The sequence below is a fragment of the Colias eurytheme genome, chromosome 24, assembly GCF_061535395.1.
Source record: "Colias eurytheme isolate Ceu_HAF_F1 chromosome 24, ilColEury1 Martin Lab GWU primary, whole genome shotgun sequence".
Taxonomy (NCBI): Eukaryota; Metazoa; Arthropoda; class Insecta; order Lepidoptera; family Pieridae; genus Colias; species Colias eurytheme.
In genome coordinates, this window is record NC_143003.1 from 6,515,035 (window position 1) to 6,540,367 (window position 25,333).

Below are 25,333 nucleotides of genomic sequence, written 5' to 3' on the forward strand. Positions count from 1 at the left end.
CATAGTCATGATGAACTTTATTACTAACAAAACATACAATACTTATATTTTTATATAATAACTAAACTAAATAAAAAATACAAAATCCCGCTTTACACAAAGAGAAAACATAGATACCCGTCTAGATAACATAAAACCCCTATCATCTGCAACGCTCGTCGCACCGTAATTTACCTCACTCAGATATTACAAACAGAATCACGTTTTCGTTGCGAAATTATAGTTTTTCCAGGATGATTTCTGTGTCAATTATAGCATCCATTAGTCGCCTTTGACGAGCGGTTCAAAGATCTGAGATCGATTCATTACGAGTGCCGGCTGTGGATTGTTTTTAACTCGACGCTGTCGGCTGTAGGAGCGCGCCGAAAATCCCTTGATTGCAATCTCTTGTCGCTCTCCGTGACCTATTAGACTTTGTATCTCCGTTTATATAAAAACTATGCTGTCTGACCTTACTTTGTGCGCTTAGACGTTGCTAACTTTCATACAATATTTGCGTTAATTAATAATTAATTTTCAAAAACCCTGGCTCTGCTGCTGTAATGTGTCAAATACAGTCTTATTCACGACAATATATTTATTATGTTGAAGTTAAAATAACTTCTTAACGTTAACAGATCTCTGTTAAAAACATTGAAGCTGTATTGCTGAAATAAACATACAAAAAGTCATTCTTCTGTATTATTAGCGAGAGTCAGAGCCGGCACTCGGCACGCAATCAATGCTATATTAATTAAATGTACAACTAATTTCAAATGTTTTAATATAAACTTTTATTCTATTACTAGCTGTTCCCCGCGATTTCACCCGCATTGATCCGCTCCTGTTGATCTTAGCGTGATGATATATAGCCTTGCCTTCCTCGATAAATGGGCTATCTAACACCGAAATAATTTATCAAATCGGACCAGTAGTTCCTGAGATTAGCGCGTTCAAACAAACAAACAAACTCTTCAGCTTTATAATATTAAGTACCCATAGATAACATAAATATTGCATTGAGCTATTCTGTTATAATTGTTAATCCTTAATCGAAATGTATTACGTAATTGGCCCTTATCAATGGAAACGCGTGATTTCCAGTTCATATTTCCTTTACCATAAAATAATTCTTGTTACTAAGCAACCTATTTAGTAGCTGAAACGAAACCGCAAATCGTAATCTTCAATTTGTAACCATACAACTGATGTACAATTTTACGATTTCACAACTTCAATTACAAAATCTCTAAATTTAAGAAACCAAATTTGTACGTTATATATTTTAACTAGTTAGCTGCCTTTGCTGAAAATATATTTTTTTCCAAATGGAAAAAAAATACCCATTTTTATCCGAACACAACGACAAAACAATACGAAATTGTCAAAAATAGGAAAAATAGTAAACCTAACGATCCATCGGTGAGAGGGAGAAAAAACATACACAACTAGATATAGCGAATACCCCAATCGCTTTTAATTTTTAAAATAAATATGTATGTATGTAAAATAGCTTAAATAGCCTACTTAGGCGTGTCTACAGGAAAGTGACATTAACACTAATGTATTTTGCTTAATTTAGAGATGACCAAAATAGAAAATCGATTTATCAACGCAAATAAACCAGTAAGAATTAAACGACTTTTTCTAAATCTGTCGACCCGGTTGGTGGAGTGGTTATTGACCCTGTCCGTTTCGCTGGGGGGTGTGGAGTTCGAGCCTCGCTTGAACATAATTTCTTCTTTATATACCTAATATATGGGGCATTTCACGCCAAGCGGACACAGATTTCAGGGTCAGGTTTCAGATTTTGGTTATATTTTAGTATGTTACACCTGTACATATCCTCGGTATGTATACGAAAAATTTTTGCATTTAGAAGCTTAGTTTCCAAAATACAGGTCTTTGAAGATGTCAGTAAGCGCGAGGTATGGGGGACTTTGAATGTAATTATCAGTTCAAGAAAAGTAATTTTTAAATAAATTGATGACTGAATAATATACCACATGAAATAAACTTTTTATGCTCATATTTCGAATTTCGAATTTATATTAAAATTCCTTAGAAAAATAAAAAAATATTTTTCTTTGTCATTTTTTACAAACTTTGCGTATTTTTAATTTTTTTAAAGATCATTAAATAAATAGCTTATATTATGCTTAAACTTCATGCAAAGTTCTAGAGTGGTCATCGCAGAAGTTTAGAAGCTACATGTAATATAATGTCGAAGCGCGGCAATTTCCCCATACTACAGCCTAGCGCGACGCACTGCAATATTCATAGAAACGGGGACAAAAAATAAATTCTAGAAATTTGAATTAAATGAAGTGTCAACAGATAGGTCTTTAAAAATTGATTAGAGGTTTATAAATAAGTTTTATGCTAAAATAAATAATTGACGAGATATACGTATTCAAAGTCGTAAAAATGTCATATTACTTTACTGAATATTTTTTTTTTAAGAAAACTAAAGTAATATTTTCTTGCTTGTTATTTACCACTATAAAATCTTATTAAAACCTGAAACGGTGTTATTAACTAACTATAATGAGATAAATACTGCAGTACGGTGCGCTAACCAACTAAGCGCTAGTATGGGGATATTGCCGCGCTTCGACATTATAATACATGTAGATTCTAAAGTCCTGCGATGACCACTCTAGAACTTTGCATGAAGTTTAAGCATAATATAAGCTATTTATTTAATGATCTTTAAAAAAATTAAAAATACGCAAAGTTTGTAAAAAATGACAAAGAAAAATATATTTTTATTTTTCTAAGGAATTTAAATATAAATTCGAAATTCGAAATATTAGCATAAAAAGTTTATTTCATGTGGTATATTATTCAGTCATCAATTTATTTAAAAATTACTTTTCTTGAACTGATAATTACATTCAAAGTCCCCCATACCTCACGCTTACTGACATCTTCAAAGACCTGTATTTTGGAAACTAAGCTTCTAAATGCAAAAATTTTTCGTATACATACCGAGGATATATACATGTGTAACATACTAAAATATAACCGAAATCTGAAACCTGACCCTGAAATCTGTGTCCGCTTGGCGTGAAATGCCCCATATATAATTCTCGTGTCATAATGATAGTTACCATACTCCTCCGAAACAGCTGGACGGATTCTCATGTGTGTGTACCTATTATTGGATAGATCTGAAAATCGGCCGACATCTATTTTTCATAGAGTAAGGCAGAACAACGTTTGCCGGGACAGCTAGTGTTACATATAACTTTAACAATTTTCATACCGTAGCACAGAATAGTTAATAGTACCGCATACCGTAGTCTCTTATGCTAAGTTTAGTCAAATAGTAAAAATCTACACAAACGGTCACATTCATAAACGTCCGATCGTTACATAACAATTAGCTAAGATACGAGCATAAAGGCATGAACACACGAGCGATAATTATTGCAATACATCTCGGTATCGGCAGCACGGTCTTGCACAAGCCGCGCCGAGCACGTAGCCGTGATGCGTGTGACGTCGCCATTTGATAGCGGGCTTGGACCATGAAGGCTGAGGCTTATCAAGCAACTCACAGTACTCACGTTACTTGATTTCAGCAACGCCTTTAGCTCTGTAGACTTCGACTTACTGCTGGGTTTGCTACGCTCGCTTAACCTATCTCCATCTGCGTGTGATTGGTTTCATAGTTATTTACATGGACGCCGGCAGCGAATTTTGCTTGATGATATTTTCTCGTCTTGGCGCAATATCAATGCCGGCGTGCCACAAGGTTGCGTCTTGTCACCCCTCCTTTTTGCAATTTTTATTAATACTTTAACTCAATCTTTAACTTCTCTCTACCACATGTATGCTGACGATGTCCAAATCTACACCCAAGCGACTCTGGAAGACTTGCCCAATGCAATCAGCAAGGTTAACAATGATTTGTCTACCATTGTAAACTGGAGCAGGAATTTTGGACTATTACTTAATCCATCTAAAACACAGACAATTATCATTGGGAGTGCATCATACGTGTCAAGGATTGATTGGGCAACTCTTCCGGATGTTTTGTTGGATGGCATACAGATCGGTTGCAGTACCCACGTTAAAAACTTGGGTATTTTAATGGATCAGACCCTGTCGTGGGATGTTCATCTGAAGGAGGTTAGTAGGAGGGTGTTTGCTTCCGCTAGCTCACTTCGGCGCCTGCGCAACTTTCTGCCTATCCCAACAAAAATAATGCTAGCTCATTCCCTTCTCCTTTCCCACCTTGATTATGCTGATTCCTCCTACCTTGATCTTTCCGAAGTCCAGTTGAGTCGACTTGAACGCCTTCAGAATTTTTGCATTCGCTTTATCTTTGGCTTGCGTAAGTTTGACCACGTGTCAGACTATCGCAAAAAACTCAACTGGCTTCCCATCCGCTTCCGCCGTAACTCCCACATCCTTCATCTTCTTTTCTCTGTCCTATTTGATCCTAAAGCTCCTCACTATCTCAAAGATAAATTTGATTTCTTTACCTCTCCTTTCCCTCGTCCTTCCAAAACTTTACTTTTGCGTGTCCCTGTCACGAACACCAAATTTTATGGTCATTCCTTTGCTGTTCGTGCTGCCAAACTCTGGAATGAACTTCCACTAGAAGTACGTCAAGCGCAATCCTTAAGGAGTTTTAAACACCTTCTTAAATCACACTATCTTTCTCTTGCTTAGCTTCTTCCTCTATTTCCTTACTGTTATCTTATTTTCTTCTTTGTTATATATATACTACTATATACTTGTTCTATATGTTATATTTATTTAATAGTTATAATTATATGTTCTCTTATTATATACTTCTATGTATTTGTTGTATGTGATATATATTATATACATTGAATATTTATAATTATTCTTTCTTTCTCCCTAACGCCTTATTTTTTTGCTCACCCACCTCCTTTTAACGTCTCTCCTTACATATTACTTACGGTGGCCTGGAAGAGATCGCTACCTAGCGATAAGGCCACCGTTTGTACACTTTGTTTTCCTCTTACCTGTACTTTATGTGTCTCTACTTCCTTTGTGTGTGCAATAAATAATTAAATAAATAAAAATAAATAAATATCTGTAGAGCTATACGTGGCTATACCTACCTACGTATATACTGGCAAGGATTACTTGGCTGAGAGATTTGCTTTATTTATTGCGCGAAGAATTAAAACTATACAGATACGACGGAGTGTATCTTTTCAATAATCTTATATATAAAATTCTCGTGTCACAATGTTAGTCTGCATACTCCTCCGAAACGGGTGGACCGATTCTCATGAAATTTTCTGTGCATATCGGGTAAGTCTGAGAATCGGCCAACATCTATTTTTCATATATGTACCACGGGCGAAGCCGGGGCGGACCGCTAGTAATATTATAATTATAATAATAATATTTTTTTCAATCTTCCGTAGCTTTTTTTTTTCGTAATATAACGCTATTTTTTCAACAACTTCTTACATAGATAAACCTATAGTGACAATATTTTTAAACTTTTAACCGACGTTTCCAAACAGCCGGGAAACGAATTATTACAAACCAATAAATCCAATAACATCAACATTTAAATCAATGCATTAACACCAAATAAACAAGTCCCTAATAAACTTCATAAACTAAATTCATAATAATCTGATCGAATGATTAAGGACCCTCGTGTCGTTCGATGCCCATCATAGATATAGACTAAACTCTATAGTCTTTAGTACCTACAACATCATTACGCCGCGACTATTAATAAATAATTAATCCATGATTGATGAGATTAGAGCTACCTGCTATTACTTAGAGGTACGTATAATTGAACTATCAACCCGCCCCCGCTTCGCTCCTGTTACCAAGGAATATAAAAACAACTAAGTTAGGACCGCCCTGTTGCCATGCCTACAGCGAATACCTATTAGGTTAAAAGTACCTTTACTAATGATTCTAATAATCCGGCAGACAGTCAAGTAGTTTTTGTGACACTCGATCAAACAAAAAAAATATTGCACGCATCTTGATTTTATATTTAGAAGCAACAGCTGTATTTCTTTTAGGAATTAACCATTAAACTGCTACACGGGTTATTAAGATGAAAATTTCAACATTTTCTGTTCAGGTAACATAGTTATGAGCAAACAAACATAATTCTTTAAAAACAGTTATCATAGACCACTATTTAAACAGAAGCTACGCCTCGTTTAGCTGAAACTATTCTTAAGCATGTGCATTTCAAAATTACTCTTACGCCACAAAACATTTTTACAAATTTGCAAGTCTAGATCCATTGTACTGTCTATGTATACAGATAAACAGCTTGGGAATTAAGATAACAGGTTGCTAAGATTCAAATGCGAACCTTGAAGTTTTATCAAAGTGACATCCTTTAATCTGGGTCAGCAATTCAATGAGGAAGATAAATGTAGATAGACAGCAATTGATTTTCTTTTTGTGACGCAAAAAGCCTTAACTTTTTCCAGCACGTGTAACTTCTTATAGAAACCACCATGAAATTTGGAAACATCGTGTTTTAAAATTCCTTCAAAACATTTCGCAAGTTGTAAAAACTCAAATCCTCAAGTTTAATTTCAATAAAAAAGTTGTTTACGTAACAACTTTGAAAACAAGCGTTGTTTACACGAACGGTTGATGCAATAAATCCTTCTGGCAATTGAATAATCTCTACCACAGCACATAGGCAATCAAAATAAAGGATTAAAGGATTAAGTGGATATCAAGAAAATCATCTTCAATCACAGCATTTATCTTCGTACTTAATTTTGGCGGCAAGACACCGAATTTCGTGGCAAAAAATTTGAATATTATTTACAGACCAACGGGCATAGAGGTCTTGTATTATAATGAGGTTTTTCTGAAACAGGTTTCTCGCTCGGGGTTTTTTTTTCTTGTATTTTATTCAGCACCGTACACATAACACTTTTACCGGAGCCAGCCAAAGTCGAACGTCGCGGTCGTGACGCCGGTCAAAATTTATGATGTTAATTAAAATTAATTATCCGTTACTATGATGTGATGCTCGACGACTGTAATTTTATATGTTTGATCTCGTCTCGACGCACGTGCCTGATGTAATCAAGTTTCCTAGTTTCATAAAGACCAAAATGGCACTCATGATGTGGAATCAGAGGGTAAAGGTTTCCACTCGCACGGAGCCGCTGGTTTCTTGTTTACCTCGGCTTCGTGTTTTGCTAAGTCGTTAGTTCGTATGTGCGTTGTTAATTTCTTATACGCTTCACATGTACGCAATTATAAATAAACATTAGCTTAAGTGTGTTAATCAGTCTCGTCTGTGTTACGAGCGTTGCTTAGTCTGCGACCAGACGGCATTGTGCCGTACGTCTGTGAATATTTTATTGTATAATTTTGGGTAATTAATTAAAAACAATACTCTAATGAACAATAATCTAATGCACCAAACCTTAACTACAAACATTATTTAAAAATCTCGTACTTTGCTCTTACATATTATACCTACACCATGGACGTATAAAAAAAGACGGACGCCGTATTACGAACAAACAACGTGAAGCCACCATAGTAAGCTAGCGATCGTGTAAAGACAATAAACACGCACACACTCTCACCATAGTAAGCTAGTCGGCTGCCATTACGTCGTGAACTACCGACTGATTAACTGCGTCACTGTTTCACAAAAAATATTTAAAATGCCGTCTTGCGTGGTTAAATGGTGTCGCAACAGTACAATTTTAAATAACAAAACACAAGGGATTACATTCCACAGGGAAGCAAGTTATTTCTTTAATGTTTTAATGACAAAATTATTACGGCAAAATTTATAGAAAAAAATACAGCCGCCATTGTCATCAGGACAGCTGTTGCCATGGCAACATGGCATACACACATGGATGTTTCGCCGCCATTACTAGGCTTCACTCAATGTTTAGGCGATATACCGTCCGTCTTTTTTTATACGTCCATGACCTACACTTACTTCTCTCTAACCGTAGGTACAATAAATCCCGAACAATATCGATCCGGCTTGCGTGTAAGTACAGGCTCGGTCAGAAGCCCAGGCGTCCGGACTTTAAAAACGTTCCCAAATCCCTTTTGGCAACACTATCTCAGTCCGCAACCTCTCGGCGAGGGTTCAGATGCGGGCCGGCGATTGTCACTATGTACTTTAGTACCTATATACTTTACGACATAGCGGTAACAATAAACACATAGATCGTAATATAAAACGGGCGAGCCATAAACGTACATTGTAGCGAGCCCACCGGGCTTCGAAGCCTACAAATTCAATGAAGTCCTTAAACCGCTGAGCTACCGCACAATAAAAAGGCGTACTTATGTGACAGGAGACGTTGTGGCGGGCGGGTTCCGTATAACAAAATACATATTATAATTAAATTATTTCGTTGTTTTGTATCTACTCCATACTGTCACCAAGTAACAATGTATGATAATGTATCTTCTTCTTGTACGTATTCTAGAGTATACGCTTCGTATCGTGATGATACAAATATTTATAAATAGTTAACGATTTTCGCATAACAACACAGATTTGTCGCATATTTAAACGCGACACGTGCAATGGAACGCAGGTGAGGGTCGTTCGAGTGAGAAGATCGAATTTCTGCTACTGAATAATCCTTGTATAATAATAAATGTGCGGGTATCATACGGTATTTACCTTTGAACGTTTCAATATAATGTCTATCATGCATATCTAAATATTAAACTTAATACAGAATATCAAAATGTGTTACGGTAGACTTAGCTTTTTCATTTACACAGACAAACTAACCATTTCATCTATAAAAAACAACAGTTTTCATACACTATTTTATCTACACCTGCCTCTTGCTCACATTTCGCAGAGACCCAACGTCAACAAATTCGTCAACCAAATTCCCGTCTACCGAACCCTAAAAGTTAGACTCGATCTCAGCCACCAAGTCGTTGCTGCCCGCTGACGTGTAAACTGGGACGTGAACTATATTCACGGTATATGGCGCGTAATGACTTATTCGTTGTGCGCCGCGTCTCACCAAACGTTCGCGTGATAATGACTCGTGTCATTTAGATACGTTTAAAGGGATGACACCAACAATGCGGGCGGGTGTATCACACCCGTGGTGATGAACAAAATCCAGTAACTCTAACTATATGAAGGATAGTTGAAAAGCAATGGCAACAATGTTTAGATCTGGTTGAAATAAATGAAATCACTATTCTGTTAACAGTCAAAGGTGAAATTTAGATGGATGGATGGAATTTGGAAAGCCTAGATCTTTGCGAATTTCCGCTACATCATTAGATAAGATGATAAATGATAACGCGGGTTAGATTGATAGAATGGCGCAAAAACCCATGACTGTTATCAAATGAAGTTGATCAAAGCATGAACACGTTGTGTGCGAGTCTGTCTATTTAGGTTTTTCAATTTATAGTAATCGACTATAATTAGCGTAGGTATATAGATAAATCTTGCTATGTGCTATAAACTAATACTCCTCGTCACGCAATATAATATAGAGTATATAGCGAAACTAAGAATAACTAAACTAGATCTTAGTTTCCCGGACTTTAACATTTCAACAGCATCATAATAGAAAGCGAAAATTCACGCAACTTTCAATCCTCAAAATTCAATATTCAACATAATAGCGTGGAGTTTCTCAAATCAAAAGAAAATACAGCATGAAACGTTAACTAAATGTAGCATGGTGAATCGATTTTTACAGGTCCCCAACTCCATTGACAGCCACAACCCCGAACGACTGAGATAACTCTGGTAAAAGACAAGAAAACATTTAACCTGAATTTTTGTCGTATCACACAATTAATCACCATACTTTTCTTGTCGAAACGGCAGTTATTTCAAAATGACCACCAGATGTATAGATAAGCGTGATTTAATTATACATATTTCCAAACAACTATTCGCTACTTTAGATAAAAATACTTGCAGCGAGTCACAGCTCATAAAATTAATCACGTCCTGAGCGAACTGTGCAAGAAATATTACAAAGGCACTATAAAATCCATCTTTAAATAACAATCATCGTTGTTTGCCACCGGTTGATTGACATGTTACATTGTGAATAAAAATTTCATCGGCACAGCGATGGCTGGCGATAATTAAATTGCGTTTAAAATTTTAATTGACACCTTTTTATACCAAATTACGTGTTTTATGGGACCATACGTCTTTTTAACGCGCATTCATTAGTTATAATAGTCGAGTGGTAATGTTTTTTCGTTATCTGCTTGTCGGCTCTTAATGTATGCAGGTTTGAAATATTTTGTTTATAAGGGATGTAACTGGTGATTATTGTGAATGATCACCGACGCTCGTTAGCATTGTAATCGCAATTGCGATCGCGAATTATTTTTTCTTTTTACAAACTCGTTAGTATACAATATCTATGTTTGTTATAATTTTTATCATCTAGTTTTTTTCCTTCGTCGCGATAATTATAGAACTTATAGGATTCGTTGAAATCCTAGTTAAATACGGATTAAGTCTTTAATCAGTATCATGTTTTATTATCAACATAGGTATTTAAATTTTAAATAAATAATAATAAATAGGTATTTATGCTTGAGCAAAATAAAACGTACATAATACATATTCTGTTCTTATCATATTTGTTAATTCTATCTCAAAAAATTATATCGTTTATAACATAATAGCCACCTAAATTCAACCTCACTCCTTTACCAAAAGAAATTCATTTGTACCAAAAAGATATCATGACGGACATTTTGTGTTTTGGGTTCACGTGATTCGTTCATTGTCGTTTGACGCGTCTAAGCTCCGTTCAAACGTAAAATTAATTACCCTTTATTTGACTTTAACCTTTAAGCCCTTCCATATTACGATCACGGCCATTTGCTAACTCTTAGATCAGTGGAAAAGACATGTAAGGCCAATTCGTTTTAATTAGATCAAGAGGCAGAAGCTAAGATTATATGAATAAATTTTAAAAGCGTATCAATTAAACAAAGAACTGATTGTCCTTTAGTAGCCACTACCTGTGTAGGTGTTTCTATGGAGATGAAGAATGTTTTAAATACTCTCACTTCTTCATATTTAATTATCAATCGATATCACCCGCTTTAATTTGCGCCATACCTACTGTACAGTCAGCCATTTTGTCTCCCCGACCAAGACGCGCCTTTCGAGCTGCGTTTCCAAATTCAAAACGGGTCTTGTTCCATGGCTAATTCTGAGTTTCATAATATTCGAAAATTTCGCCTTTACTGTTGTATGTGTGTTCGTCTATATCTTAATACTAATATTATATAAAAGTGTGGATGAATTAATGTACCTATACGTATGTTTGTTCCTCTTTCCCGTGAAGTTTGTGAGGATGAATGTTTGTATGTTTGTTCCCCTTTTACGCGAAAATGAACGTCTTTTGATGACACTTTGCACCGATTTTACTTGTGAAACAAAATATCACACAAGCTATAAAAAATGTACCTAGGTAATGTATTTTTTTTACTTTCATATCTCTTGCAGGTTCATCTGCGGGTGAAACCGCACGACAAACTTAGTACTAAATACACATCGTATAGCCATATAGGTATATAATATGTATTATAACAATCGCCTCTGGGAACGTCTCCGCACAGGGCAGTGGGTGTGTTGCGACTTGCGATGATACCGCGTCGCGTGCGCGTGGGCCGCGGCCGGTGACCCCATACGGATTTAGCGTCGCGACCCATATCAATGCTATGGTACCCCTTGCCGACGTCCCATATTATTGTTAACGTATCACAATCGGTTTAAGGAAACTTAATATTTATTCCATTTTGCAAAATCTAAAGGTTTTAGGCAACTATTTAGTTTACAAAACGGCGAGAAGTAAACATTAAATAGACTATATTATTTTACGATTATTGGTGTTAAATGTATTAATTAATCATGTACATTATGTCAACATATGCAGAAAACATAAAAGAAACTACATATTTTAATCATTATGAATGACTGCCTCATTATCGATTTAATAATATCACCAAGAATTTTGTCATCATTAAATTCCCCAAAACTACTTAAACCAAATGAACCTGACCACAATGCAGACTCATTCATTAGAACCGTATCAAATAGATATAAACTGCACGAGTTAAACCGTATGCATTTAATACAAGCTAGATCTGATTTATGAGATTAAATTATGCAAGCCGCGAAAGGTAAAGTCGCACGTCACGAGGTTCACAGGCAGTTCTGAAATACCGCGGCTCCTTGCCTTGTCTTTCACTTGCAAGAGAATTTCAATACGACTGGTGTACACTACCTACATAGTCATATCGAGTATGAAAGGTCGGAGTGGTCATGCTGTGCCGCTAACTAGGCCGTCGCATTTAACATCCTGCGTTGGATTTACTTCAAGGAGAATAGGCGGTTTTTTATGAAGCAGGAAGGCGAAACTGGCTTGCGCATCCGTGACGAGCTCGGATGTGTTGCCAACTTCAAATGGGTTTTGGGCAAAAGGATGGGTAGAGGAAGGGCTGTGGATATGATGGGTACTTAAACACAAAATGTGGAGAGTCAGAGCGAAATGATTAATATGCTTTGACCCTAATTGGGTCACGCTTGAAGCGGGAAAATTTTAGCAGAATATGCGTCACAGTGGTAGCATAATGACTGTATAGTATTGTTATTTATGATCAGAAGGTCGGTGGCAATCCTACGATTACCTACTTTACAATTCCAAGTTTTAATTGCATCTATAGCACAGTTATTTTACAACGGTTGTGATCTATTGATAAAAACATTAAACTAAATTTTGCTACTTGATACACATCGATTGGGATGCAGAGATTTTAATATAAATCTGGCTTTCTTGTGCTAGAAACACATTTTAGAAAATGAAAGCTCTAACCTAATAAAATCCAAATATGCTTTGTGTTAACAAAAGCTCTTCATCTCATTCACGACAACTTTAAACAATTAATATCTGTAAAATACTATAGGTACATTGCTTATTCATATCTAGACGACATTGGTTGTCTAGTTAGTTTCGCAGTTTCGTAGCTCGTATGCAAAATTCTCATAAAAATGCTCATATTCCGTGTCTATGCAATACGGGGCACGAACACAACACAAACAATAAAGACTCCGACAGTTGTCCGTCCGATAAAGAGACAAAAGTTTGCTCTTTTGGCGACTCAGTCTCGAAATAACGAGTTCTAGCTAAAACGTTTTTAAGTAGATTTTTAAGCGCACTTTTCTCATTTTCAAAGAACGCCACGGGGCTTGAATGCCGTCGCTGAAGAGAGCATACAATAACTCTATTCGAAATTCCAATGGCGTAATTTCATTTTTCAATCATAATTTTTCCTACTTGAACAAACATTGGCCATTAAAAATATATCAACAAATAAAATAAACATCACTTGATACATTGAAGTTTGCAAAGTAGACGATCGGTGGTTTATTTTTCGGTCAATGTTTGTACTTCAGAACGAAATCTACAGATATTAATTTTTCGCTATCAAAAATAACATCAATTTCGCGATTAACCCATTGACCACCGAGCGGCCCGATCGGGCCGAGATACAATAGATTTTCTATTGTGTCTGTGATCCGAGGACTGACGGATTAATACGAAGTTTTATACCTATATACTATGTATGTATAAATGCATGAGAACCAATTAAATACCTGTAAGATAAGCCAAAATAATTTTGTAAACCCAAATCATGTTACGCAACAAAAATAACTACAATGTAATTAGCATATCGTTGATGGCAAAAAACTGTATTGTTTTTCAGAAACAATTTCAAGTTTTCGGAAGAACCTCCGGTCTTGGAGTCAAATACACGTCAATAAAAAAAGGCATTATCTTATAAGCATGTAGCCTACTAGGTGCTTGACTAATAGTAAATAATTCCTTATGCGAGTTTACATAATTTCTCGGAGCTGAATTAGTTCTACACAAGGCAAGGTCTTCCTTAGCAGTATTTCTAGGAATTGTTCTAAAGCCAGCTAGAATCACGGCACATTATTGGCGCCGTGGTAACCCCTTTAACTAGGCTAATATAGCATGTACCTATAATGGATTCAGCGTATTAGGGCCAGGGATCGAGTCTGTTACGCTCTTTTGAACTTTAAGCTAATAGCTCATAAACGAATTACATTAATTACATGTTGCTCTGCTACCCGATGACGGGTGAAATGGGTCAGTTAATGGGGTTGCACCTATATATCTTCACAGGCGAGTGTAATATTTCAATCTATTGTAGTAAAGAAACCCGATTTCGTCCCTCTCTATCTCATCAGCTCTGTGTGATGTTAAAATTATAGGTACTTTTTTGTCTTTAGAAAAAGTTGCAAAATAAGTCCGCTCGATTAAGGTTCTTCTACGATATGACGATTTGAATTCCTACTCGCTCAACTCTTTCACACGTGTACATAAAGATAGGAAAAGTTGATAACTTACCCATTTTCATCTTTAATTTTCTTCTTTCTGCCCCGTTTCTTCGGCTGGTTGAGCATCATCTGCTGCGGGTGCATCTGCATATGCGGGTGCTGGTGCTGGTGATGGTCGTGGTGCTGCATATGCGGCGGCATGTGGTGCTGCTGGCCGAGCATCGCACACATCGCGTCCTCCTCTACGAACGAGTAGGGGTCCTCACATTCCTGCTTGATTCCGTTGTATAAGTCTTCAGTGCGTTTCGCGAACTGGTGTTGCATTTGGTGTTGCTGGTGGTGCTGGCTCATGTCGTAGGGGGCGTCCGGTTCGCGTTTGAAGCCGTAAGCGTCTTGCGGGTACTTGGGGAACGGAAAGTGTTGGTACGGCTCTTGTTCGTGGGCGTGCGGAGGCGGCGGCGCCGGTGCTGGCTCGAAGTGCCGGTATGGTGAGGGGAACGGTCGTTGCAGAAGCGGCTCGAATGGGGGCTCAGGCGGAGGCGAGCGGGGCGCGGGTGGGGCGGGGGATCCCTCGGCGCTGGAGGGCTTCCGCCGCGCCTCGCCGCTGTTGCTCGTCTCGTACCCATCGTCCTGGCTTTCCGCCGCTTTCGGCTTCTCCTCACCTTCCTCCCTGGAAAGGTATGAGACATATTAGCTTGGTGATGCTATAATACGCGAGGCAGACGTTACTTGAATACATTTTTGCTCTGAACTTTTGGTGAATTTGATCAATTTAGTAGCAAGGTACCTATGATCAAAAAAATATATTGCTCATTAGCTTTCATCAGAGCTTTATAAAATTTATATCGAAATATCGTTATTGAGTCAATTTTTATTTAAAACCTCGACTACATTATAAAAACAAGTATTCAGTTTTATCAGCCTTGATATAGAGAGCCAGAATTTCGTTCACCATTTCCTAGCACGATTCCATTTCACGTACAAATGGCCTAAGGTTCTTTGGAATCGTTAAAAATTTACGTACGTGTCTGCCTCACGTCCCTTACATGTACAATTATGTATGTAACGCTGCAATGGAAAAAAAATACACGGAACGATCATTAAACCCATGTGAAGTTGCGAATTTATCAACATAGCCGCTGGCAGGCGTGAAACTCGGCCGGCAAGGTGCATATCACTCCCCTATTAATTAACGTGGAGAGCATTCACGAAATAAACGCCCGTATTTACTATCTGTTAGTGATATTTTTTTGCAGTGACGTCAGTATGCAGGTGCGAATTATCGGCCTGCGATGTCTTTGGACGCGGTCACAGCGAGGCGCTTGTTTATTTCACGGTTTAATGTATCGTGTGTTACGCTCATTGCACTTATAAACTGTTTTTATAGTATCTCTTGGATATTATGCAAAAAGTGGCAGAGGTGATCGGGAGTAGGTATCGAGGTTTGGTGGAAAAACCTCAATGTGAAATGTTTATGAGCGATGAATGTGTTCGTTTTTAATGTGTCGAATTAATTATTTGTATAGGTTACTGAATTAATGTGTTTGACCATCATTGCTTCGACAAAAGTACTTATACGACAACAAAAGTAAAGATAAGTGATTGTTTGTACTTTCAAATTACTGCCTTAAAAGATAGTAAATGGCCTCCTTAGCAAAACAATAGAGTTTAGTTTAGAATTAGCAAAAAAAAAGAGAATAGTACACCACGGGAGAAAAAGCAAGCATCACCTGGTTAAAACATAGTGAATAAACTTGAATGTGAACGAACCAACGATCTGGCATTCAAAGTTAGACATAAGTCAGACAAAAGTTAGTTCGACAACTACACAAGTGCCCGAAGTTAGAACTTCGCCGTGCAAACTTTCGATACTTGTAACAACTATATAAGTTACTTTTAATGTTGACGACAAGTTTTCCACGGCAACACGCAAATTTAACAGTCTAAAGATATGTATGTTTTCGTGGAGAAATCTATACTAATATTATAAAGCTGAAGAGTTTGTTTGTTTGAACGCGCTAATCTCGGGAACTACTGGTCCGATTTGAAAAATTCTCTCCGTGTTAGATAGCCCATTTATCGAGGAAGGTTATAGGCTATAATATATCATCACCCTACGACCAACAGGAGTGGAGCCACGGGGGTGAAACCGCGCGTTGTGCTAACCAGCTAGTGATATGATAAAAAGACAAAAAACAGTTGCCTGTTTGTTTTGCAATGACATTTAACAGAGAAAGTGAAATTAATAAAAATAACGTGCTATATATAGTCTATGGTGCATCTGTCTTAATTAATACACCTATCTTCCAATGTTCTACACGACGAAAGCTATCAATAAATTCTCAAGATTACGATGTGGGCGAAGTACTTCCATTTAATTGTTTAATTTTATGTTTGCAGCATTTCTAACTTCCAAGAAGAGAAGGGGCTTACACAGACTAACAGAAACCTAAGTATGACCATAACGGTTCTTTATACCGTATTTGTACGTACAAAATCTTAAATGCAATTCAAAAAACCACAGGTACTCTTGTCCCGCTTTATTGTAAAACTATTTAGATACTTTGCGGGTCTTTGATTTTGACACAATTTTTATGAGACCAACTTCAAAAGCGCAAATAAATCGCATCTTTTTACAATACAGTAACGGGACACAATCTGACGTAATCTCTATATACAATACCCAAAAAACAACATAATGCACTATTCCAAATCGATGTGAATGTAAATCATAAGGCCTAAGTGTCCGGAAGCAATAAATAAAAGCGCCAATTCTGTCCAACTGCCCTTTACCGTGACAAAAACAAATAAAGCAGAAGGCGAATTTACGACAATCGTAGACCGTTCGTATAATATCATTCTGACGTCACACTCGCACCTAAAGCCTTATATAAGTTGGCCTTTTTTCAAGACTGCACGCCTACTTTCAATGCGCTAATATACGTAATCTTTAAGTACGCCGAGATCTTGTAGTGTTAAGTAGCTAAAAACATTCCAAGTTTACACCTTAACGTAGCATGTATGAAAGTAAAACCTACTTTCAATGAAAATGTATACCGCAACTTTGAATAGAGAAAAAAATTTCGAATTTAAATTTCGAAAAGTCGCATACAAAATGAAGCCATCCAAATTACATCTTATTAGTATACTAGCGGTCCGCCCCGGCTTCGCCCGTGGTACATATTTACGTTTTCTCTACATAAAAACCATCCTCGTACTTCAAGGAATATAATAAAAAAAGAATTATCGAAATCGGTTCAGCCTTTCTCGAGTTATGCGCTTACCAACACATTTTGCTATTCATTTTTATATATAAGAAGATTATCATCATCTTATAGTATTACCTGATCTATAAAGAATTAAATATTGAGGTTTTAATAACCAATTAGCAGTAATGGCTTACACTTGCATATGTTACGTTCCTGTTGTCCTTGACTGCTATTAAGGAGTCACGTGATTAAACAGATCAAGTTTTAATGAACGAAAACGTCACACTTTTACATTGTAAATACATTCATTTTGTGAAGCTGGTAATATATATTTTCATGTGGTTATCTGAATTTGTAAAATCTAAAAGAACGTCGGATTCCAATACCTTCACACATATCTTGAAATTGAACCGTATGGAACATAAAAATAAAATCAAAATTAAATATTTAATATGGCTTAAATATCAACACAAGTGTTTATGGGCGGTGGTGACCACGTAACATCAGGTGGCCCACCAGCCCCTTTGCTTGCTAAAAAAATATCATATATGCTCCTATATATCATAGTGGCTATCACACAGTAGATATTGAGACTACTATTAACCTCGTAAATAGCGAGCAAAAAAACAACATAAAAAATGAACACGCCACATATAAAAATGATTAATATGACACATTAAAATATTAGTATCCAATACACAACATCGTCATCATATCGCATGGCATTTATCTCATCAGGTGCCGCCCGTCTCTGCTTGCTTGCAATAAAAACACTTAGTATAGAGCGCAGATGCTCCGAGTGCCCTTGGATTTTCGGCATAAATATTAAAGATATTTACGCAGGTGATTAGTCACCTGTCTTACACAAACAGGTCGGTTTAGCCTCGGCGCAGCTAAGTCGGCCGACCTCAAACAAAAGGCCTAGACCAGACAATGCGGATCGGGCCGTTCGAGGGACGTTTACGTTGACATTACGCCACGCGTTAAAAGAATACGTTTCTCTTTCAGTGATACGCCATTCCACATTGTATCCATTGTATTCAGACTAGCTAATGTTAATAGGTTAAACTATAGAAAACATTATTGCCTAAATTGTGGCCATCGATGACAGAACAACTACTACTACTATGCAAAAACTTCCATTGAAAGGATGAAAACGAATTGATTTACGCATCGAACTATAAAACTGATGACAAAGAACAAAATATTCACAAAGATTTATTTAAAAACCACTTTATATAATTTATACACATCTTCAATTAATTGCATAAAAATGATGAATGCAATCAAACGGTAAAACTGCTAATATTTGTTTATACAAGAATATTATATTATAAACATCATAAATAGCTTCGCGAATAGCAAAGAATGAACTTTAATGGCGCCGATATAATAAATTGCCTGCAACTTGTCAAAGTCTTTGATACACAAGTTATATTTTAAACCAGTTTAAGAGCGCTTTAAGATATTTCTGAACGTAATCAATAATTCAATTATGTCATGAATAAAATGTGTGACTGTAAAACAGTCTTTTAAATTACTAAAGAAAACGACGCAGTCTAAAAGGCAGGGGAGGCAAAATTTGGGAGAGATATTCCTCTAATCAGGGGTGAATTAAAAGAATTTAGAAATCTCATCCCCAAAGGATTTGTATAAGGGGTCGTAGTTTATGTACACTGTACAGTGAAGAGGGATTAGGAATCGACAGACATTCATTTACCATATTGTAAAGTCAAACTTGTAAAAGTTTTAAAATAAATTGTGGCACAGGTAATAAAATAAGACAGATCAATCGACATTCGATGCGACCCCCCATTGCCAGATTGATTGAAACAACTCGTTCACTCGCGACGTAAATAGCTCAATAAGATAGTTAGACATAAACACCCATTCATTAGCAATTACGACAAACGATCACACTTGTAACGGAGCGAAAACTGTTCCGGGAAGCCGTCAAACTTTCCACAAAGTTGCCTCGTTAAACCCTCAACCGACTTTCTGACAAATCTAAATTTTATTTCGCAACACGGCGACCGAGCAAGGTCTCGATGCGAACCTGATAACAAGGCCGCGCTGCGTTTTTATAAGCTAATAACCAAGATACGTAGATACACTTACACATTGTTGAAAATTTTTATAATCGTAAAACGCGCCATAAACTTTTGCGCAAAAAACTCGCCACACCGCGCGCCGAGATCATTTAATATGAGCGTCGATTTATTTTACAGCTTAATACGATCGTCGCGTTTATTACATTATAAACAAAACGTTATGTGCGCGTAAGTTTTAAATTTCCTTCGATTTGGAGTATTGTTACGTTGTTTTTATAGTGACTGATATTACGTATGCACCGAACGTATGGTCCGTATCGAAATACATTTAAGACCTTTATATCTCTACAGTTCTGAATTCTGATGCAGTACCACAACAGATTTTATCAATCCATACTAATATTATAAATGCGAAAGTAACTCTGTCTGTCTGTCTGTCTGTTACTCAATCACGCCTAAACTACTGAACCAATTTGCATGAAATTTGGTATGGAGATATTTTGATACCCGAGAAAGGACATAGGCTACCTTTTATTGCGAAATATGTACCACGGGCGAAGCCGGGGCGGACCTCTAGTAGGTTATATTTTGATGTGAAGGCACGTGTAGGTTTGTTGTTAAAAACTTGATTGAATAAATATATGTATAATATTATCATCATCACTACATAGTATATAAAACAAAATCGCTTTCTCTGTCCCTATGTCCCTTTTGTATGCTTAAATCTTTAAAACTACGCAACGGATTTTGACGCGGTTTTTTTAAGCTATTGCATAGCTTCTATCGCGGGCCTTGAGCGCGGGGATCGAATCTAGAAATAGCGTAACGAAAAATAAACATGTAGATTGAACAAGTTTTACATAAAAGCTAGTCTATTTTTAACAACGACGCTCCACGTGCAACCTTCTTGTCTATTGCTAACAAAAACAGTGCGTTTGCAGATGACAAAAAAACGCAATAAAATATAACGAGCGTATAATTCAATTTTCCATTAGTCTGACTCTAAATAGACACGACAAAACGTCTAATTAACGTCATGCCGTCATACTTCCATTGCAAAGATTAATGTTTGATATTTAAAGCATCCACGCTATTTCAAATTCATTGACAACCAGCACACGTTTCATTCATAACATAAACTACAAAACAAATAAAAGGCACCTTTAAATCCAATAAAAACAATTAATAAATAAACAATTCAACACAAACAAAAACTAGTGTACAAGATAAAACCTCACAAACAATCAATAAACGAACAGTTACCGCAATCTAAATACAACGCAACATGAGCGTTGAATTATTAAAACTCCAATAGGCAATCAATTAAACTGGATTCATCCCGATAAAAAAACAATACGGGAACAGAATTCGAAATGAGCGAATCAGCTGATCGAGATCCCGCATTATACCACGGCAATAAACATAAATGCCACATGAATTGAGTTTCATTCATAAAAGTGTTCACTTGAATTATTACCGCGCGCTACTATGGACTCGTTGTAAACAAATGTGTAATGCGACGGTTTATTGGTGCGCCTGATACGGCCGATCATTGCGACTAAATGTTATGTGTGTATATGTGCATATTTTAATGTTTCATTTGCGTTCACGTGCGAGTTGTTTGCTTTGATTAGAACTAAAGGTCGTGTGAGCGTATATTTTGCAATGGGAAAGGGGAATTGAATTTGTATGAGCTAAAATAAAATAAAATAATTCTATCATTTCATATATAATTTTATAATTAATGGTATATATATGTATGTAATATCGAATTGAACATTCTTCTGTATACGAAACCCGCATTCACTTTGTTTCACAACTGAGAAGGGAAAACATGTTTCTGCAACAAACTCAAACATCTCTGGGTACTTATTAATAATGGAAAAATAAATCCTTTACTGCAATTTGCTAAACGTAAACAAAACAACAAAGAAAGAAAAATGAATCATCTAATGGCTAGTTAGCAAACAAGAATTTTGAGATTCCATACCCCTGAAGTTGGGGATGTAAAAAAGGATAAAACACAAGGAATTTAACCACTCAAACTCAATACCATCATGTCCACTTTTTATAGGAAGCTCGCACAAACCCTTTTGACCGATTCGGCATAATTTAAGGGGCCGTTGTCCCAAAAATCTGATGAATTACTTATTAACCATGCATTGCATGTCGTGAAAAACTCCAAATAAAATTTACATCACCATTTTGCGTTAGGGGAAGAACTCCTTTGAGTAAAACGTGGCCTAGACGAATATATTATTTACATTTAAAGTTCTTCTATCTTTCAAGGAATATATTTCTTCTATCTTTCAAAGAATATATTTCTTCTATCTTTCAAGGAATATATTTCTTCTATCTTTCAAAGAATATATTTCTTCTATCTTTCAAGGAATATATTTCTTCTATCTTTCAAGGAATATATATTTTCGACTGATCTAGGCTGTATTGGTACCCAATACAGCCTAGATCAGTCGAAAATATACAATATTAATAGTAATCTTTCAAGGAATACCCTTGACGTAGGTAAATTACGCAAACAATTTTGCAACGCATTTTTTAAAGTTTAAGGCCTATTATAGTTGACTAAATTCTTGACCATTAAAACCGATCAGTCTTAACATCCGACGTCTATTACACATTGAGAAGCAAAAAAGTTTGGTGAGAGTCAACAGGAAACCTACCGGTTCTAATTTGGGACCTAGAGCCTGAGATATTTATTTTATTTTTATCTTAATTGCACAACATGGCAACAAAATATGAAATTTAGTAATTATTTTTTGTAATTTTGCAAAAATTACATAATCAGTGTACCTATTATATGAAATGTTATATTTTGAAAAAGTAGTATTGCGATTGTCGATTGCGAAATAAAAAATTATGTGTGAGAAACATATAAACAGTTTTGCCAGGTATTCGGGTTTGATGCTTGGGTCCAGCGTATTCTTTTTTTAAGGAATTTCTTTGTTACAACCCGCAGTTTGGCACCGTGGGTTATAACAATGTCCCTATTATAGTACATATATGGCACTGCAGCAAATCTGACACAATATAAGTTTAAAGAAGACGAAATAGGATTGATATTAATTATGGTCCGGGAGCCAGCAGCAGATTTTATGACCAAGTTCCTCTCAAGCGGTAATTAGTAAAATGCATCAAAGTATAGTATTATGAAGCCTCGTGAACGTCAGCTGGAGCTCGGTTGGGGGGAAGAGCGGTTGTAGCCTCCCGTATCAGCTGACGGTTTTTCCACCAAGATACAGCCAGCTGACATATATATTTATCCACAGTTACATATAAGCTATCATCAGGTAAATTTTTGTTTGAGAGGAAATAACGGAAAATAAATTTTTCTTTAAATTTAACTTTCATGTTCGAGACACCAGCTGACGTATAATACACCATGTTGTAACCAGCTGACTATTTTTTTTCGTTGAGATATTGGGTTAGCTACAATTTGACAAATTTTTAGCTGAGAGGAAATGAATGAATGAATGTATTTTTTTTCCTATGTGCGTGGGAGGCTACAACCGCTCACCCCCCCAACCGAGCGCCAGCTGACGTTCACGAGGCTTTATAATACTATACTCTCATGCGTCTGACGAATTATCTCTTGAGAGGAAATAATGAACCAAATTTGCACCTGGCTCCCTAACCATTATAATTTATACTTTGTATTGTTACTTCTTGATGGAACTGCATTTTTTTGAATTGTGATTCTTTACTATTGATATTAATTATTTAATTTTAACATTACTTACTAGCTTTCCGACCGCTTTGTCTCACTGTTAATGAAAACCGCGTCAAAATCTGTATTGTAGATTTTTTGCTAGATCATTAGATATAAACATACATAGGAACTGTTTCATACTGTGTAGTGATAAGATCGTATAGGACAGAAATTTATATCGGAAACGTCTGTCTATACGAAGCCGGGGGCAGACAGCTTGTTAAGCGATTATAATATGTATATATACAACTAATTTAAATTCTATTTTTGGATTCTTGCAAAATTACATTTCACGCGTCCGACATGCTTTTTGTGTTGAAATCTAGATCGTTAGGATGTGAAAGTCCAATAAAAGCGCTAAATTTATACATAATTGATATTTTTTGTGTGTACAGGATTCAATTAAGACGATATTTTTAGACGGTAGTTTTTATCAGTGTTTCATAAGTTATTTAGGTATCCTAGTTTTGTTGTTATCTTAATCTTAATCTTAATACTATTATAAAGGCGAAAGTTTGTAAGGATGTATGGATGTATGGATGTTTGTTACTCTTTCACGTAAAAACTACTGAACCGATTACAATGAAATTTAGCACACATATAGAGGGTAACTTGGATTAACACATAGGATAGGTTTTATCCCGGAAATCCCACGGGAACGGGAACTATGCGGGTTTTCCTTTGAAAACGCGGGCGAAGCCGCGGGCGGAAATCTAGTTACATAATAAATAAAATCCATTCTTGTATAGCAGGTAGGAAATTCCTACTAGGAATTCCATACTTTATCTGATACTGTTCAACTGTAAAACATGTTAACAAAATGTGAATATTATTTTACCTCGTTGCTGAACCCTAGAAACTTTAAATTCAACGTGTAATGCTTTGTAACATTTGACACGTGACCCCATGACCATTTATCTCTTTATTTTAGACGAGGACACTTTCGCATACACTTTGTACCTACGTAATCTATCCTATTTATTTACATTATTAAATTTGCACAAATCTACAATTAACCAAAAGCCTATGGAAACTAGACGAGTATCGATACAATGTTTAGCTAAGCCGAAGCTAAAATACATAATATATTACCCATCGAACCCATTCTCTAAAGTCTAAAACACAATAGAGCCATCCACTGAGCCATCAGATAATATTCAGAAATTAGGTTAAGCCAAAAGGCAAATCACCAATCACGGCGCTCGGTGCGGGCAACCCCACATTTTGAAGTAGGCAACCCAGTCAGCATTCATTAACTTTGTCAAGAGCCTATCTACGAATTGGGTAACCGAAATAAACAAAACTTTAATATATTCACGCTTTGTTTGCCTAGACTTTATGTTTCGCTTGAATAAAGAGGAATGTATATTTAGTTGCGGCGAGCAAACGAGAAAATACGCGCGACGAAATAATATATTAGGTACTGAAGGAGATGGAACCACAAGGCTGACTGCGGATCTAAAGCAGTAGGTTTTCTTAATAGATTCATTGCGAACTGGTTTTTCTCAAGAACGAGCAATTAGTGCGAGTATAAGAACTGAGAAATCACAAAATGGTTCTTAGCTAGAGACTGATAAAAAATTGTCTAGGCTCAGTAGACCAGAATGCACCTAGAAGCTTGATAAATAGAATCCTATTCAAGATGTTGGGATTTTTTTTCATTAAATAACATCATAATTTACAAGTACATACCATACCATAGATACGTTACGTACTGTATTTTTTTATGCGACTTAATGATATCTTTAAAAAAAACTATAACTACGTAAATAGATTTTATACTGCATAATAAATATACAGCTTTTTATACGAAGGATAGCACTGAGCACCTTGAAGACTAATGTCGAATACGAACTTCCTTTTCGTACAAACCGACCTTTGTATTTCGTTTGACCTCAAGCAGTTATAGCACCTAAACGGTCAGACGTAAAAAGTAGCAATTATACCACAAAAACAACAACATATTGCGTTTATTAAGCGTCATCAGATTCAATTCGTCTAACAAATTTACATG

At 36.3% G+C, this 25,333-nt stretch overlaps 1 protein-coding gene across 1 annotated transcript in view; it reads right to left on the minus strand.

Moving 5' to 3' along the window:
• Positions 1 to 25,333, minus strand: part of Tdg (Thymine DNA glycosylase) — a 77,396-nt gene that overhangs the window by 31,407 nt on the left and 20,656 nt on the right. Inside the window, exon 2 of the mRNA XM_090115926.1 lies at positions 14,403 to 15,002. Coding sequence (XP_089972052.1) covers positions 14,403 to 15,002 — 600 coding nt within the window. The remainder of the gene's footprint in view (positions 1 to 14,402; positions 15,003 to 25,333) is intronic.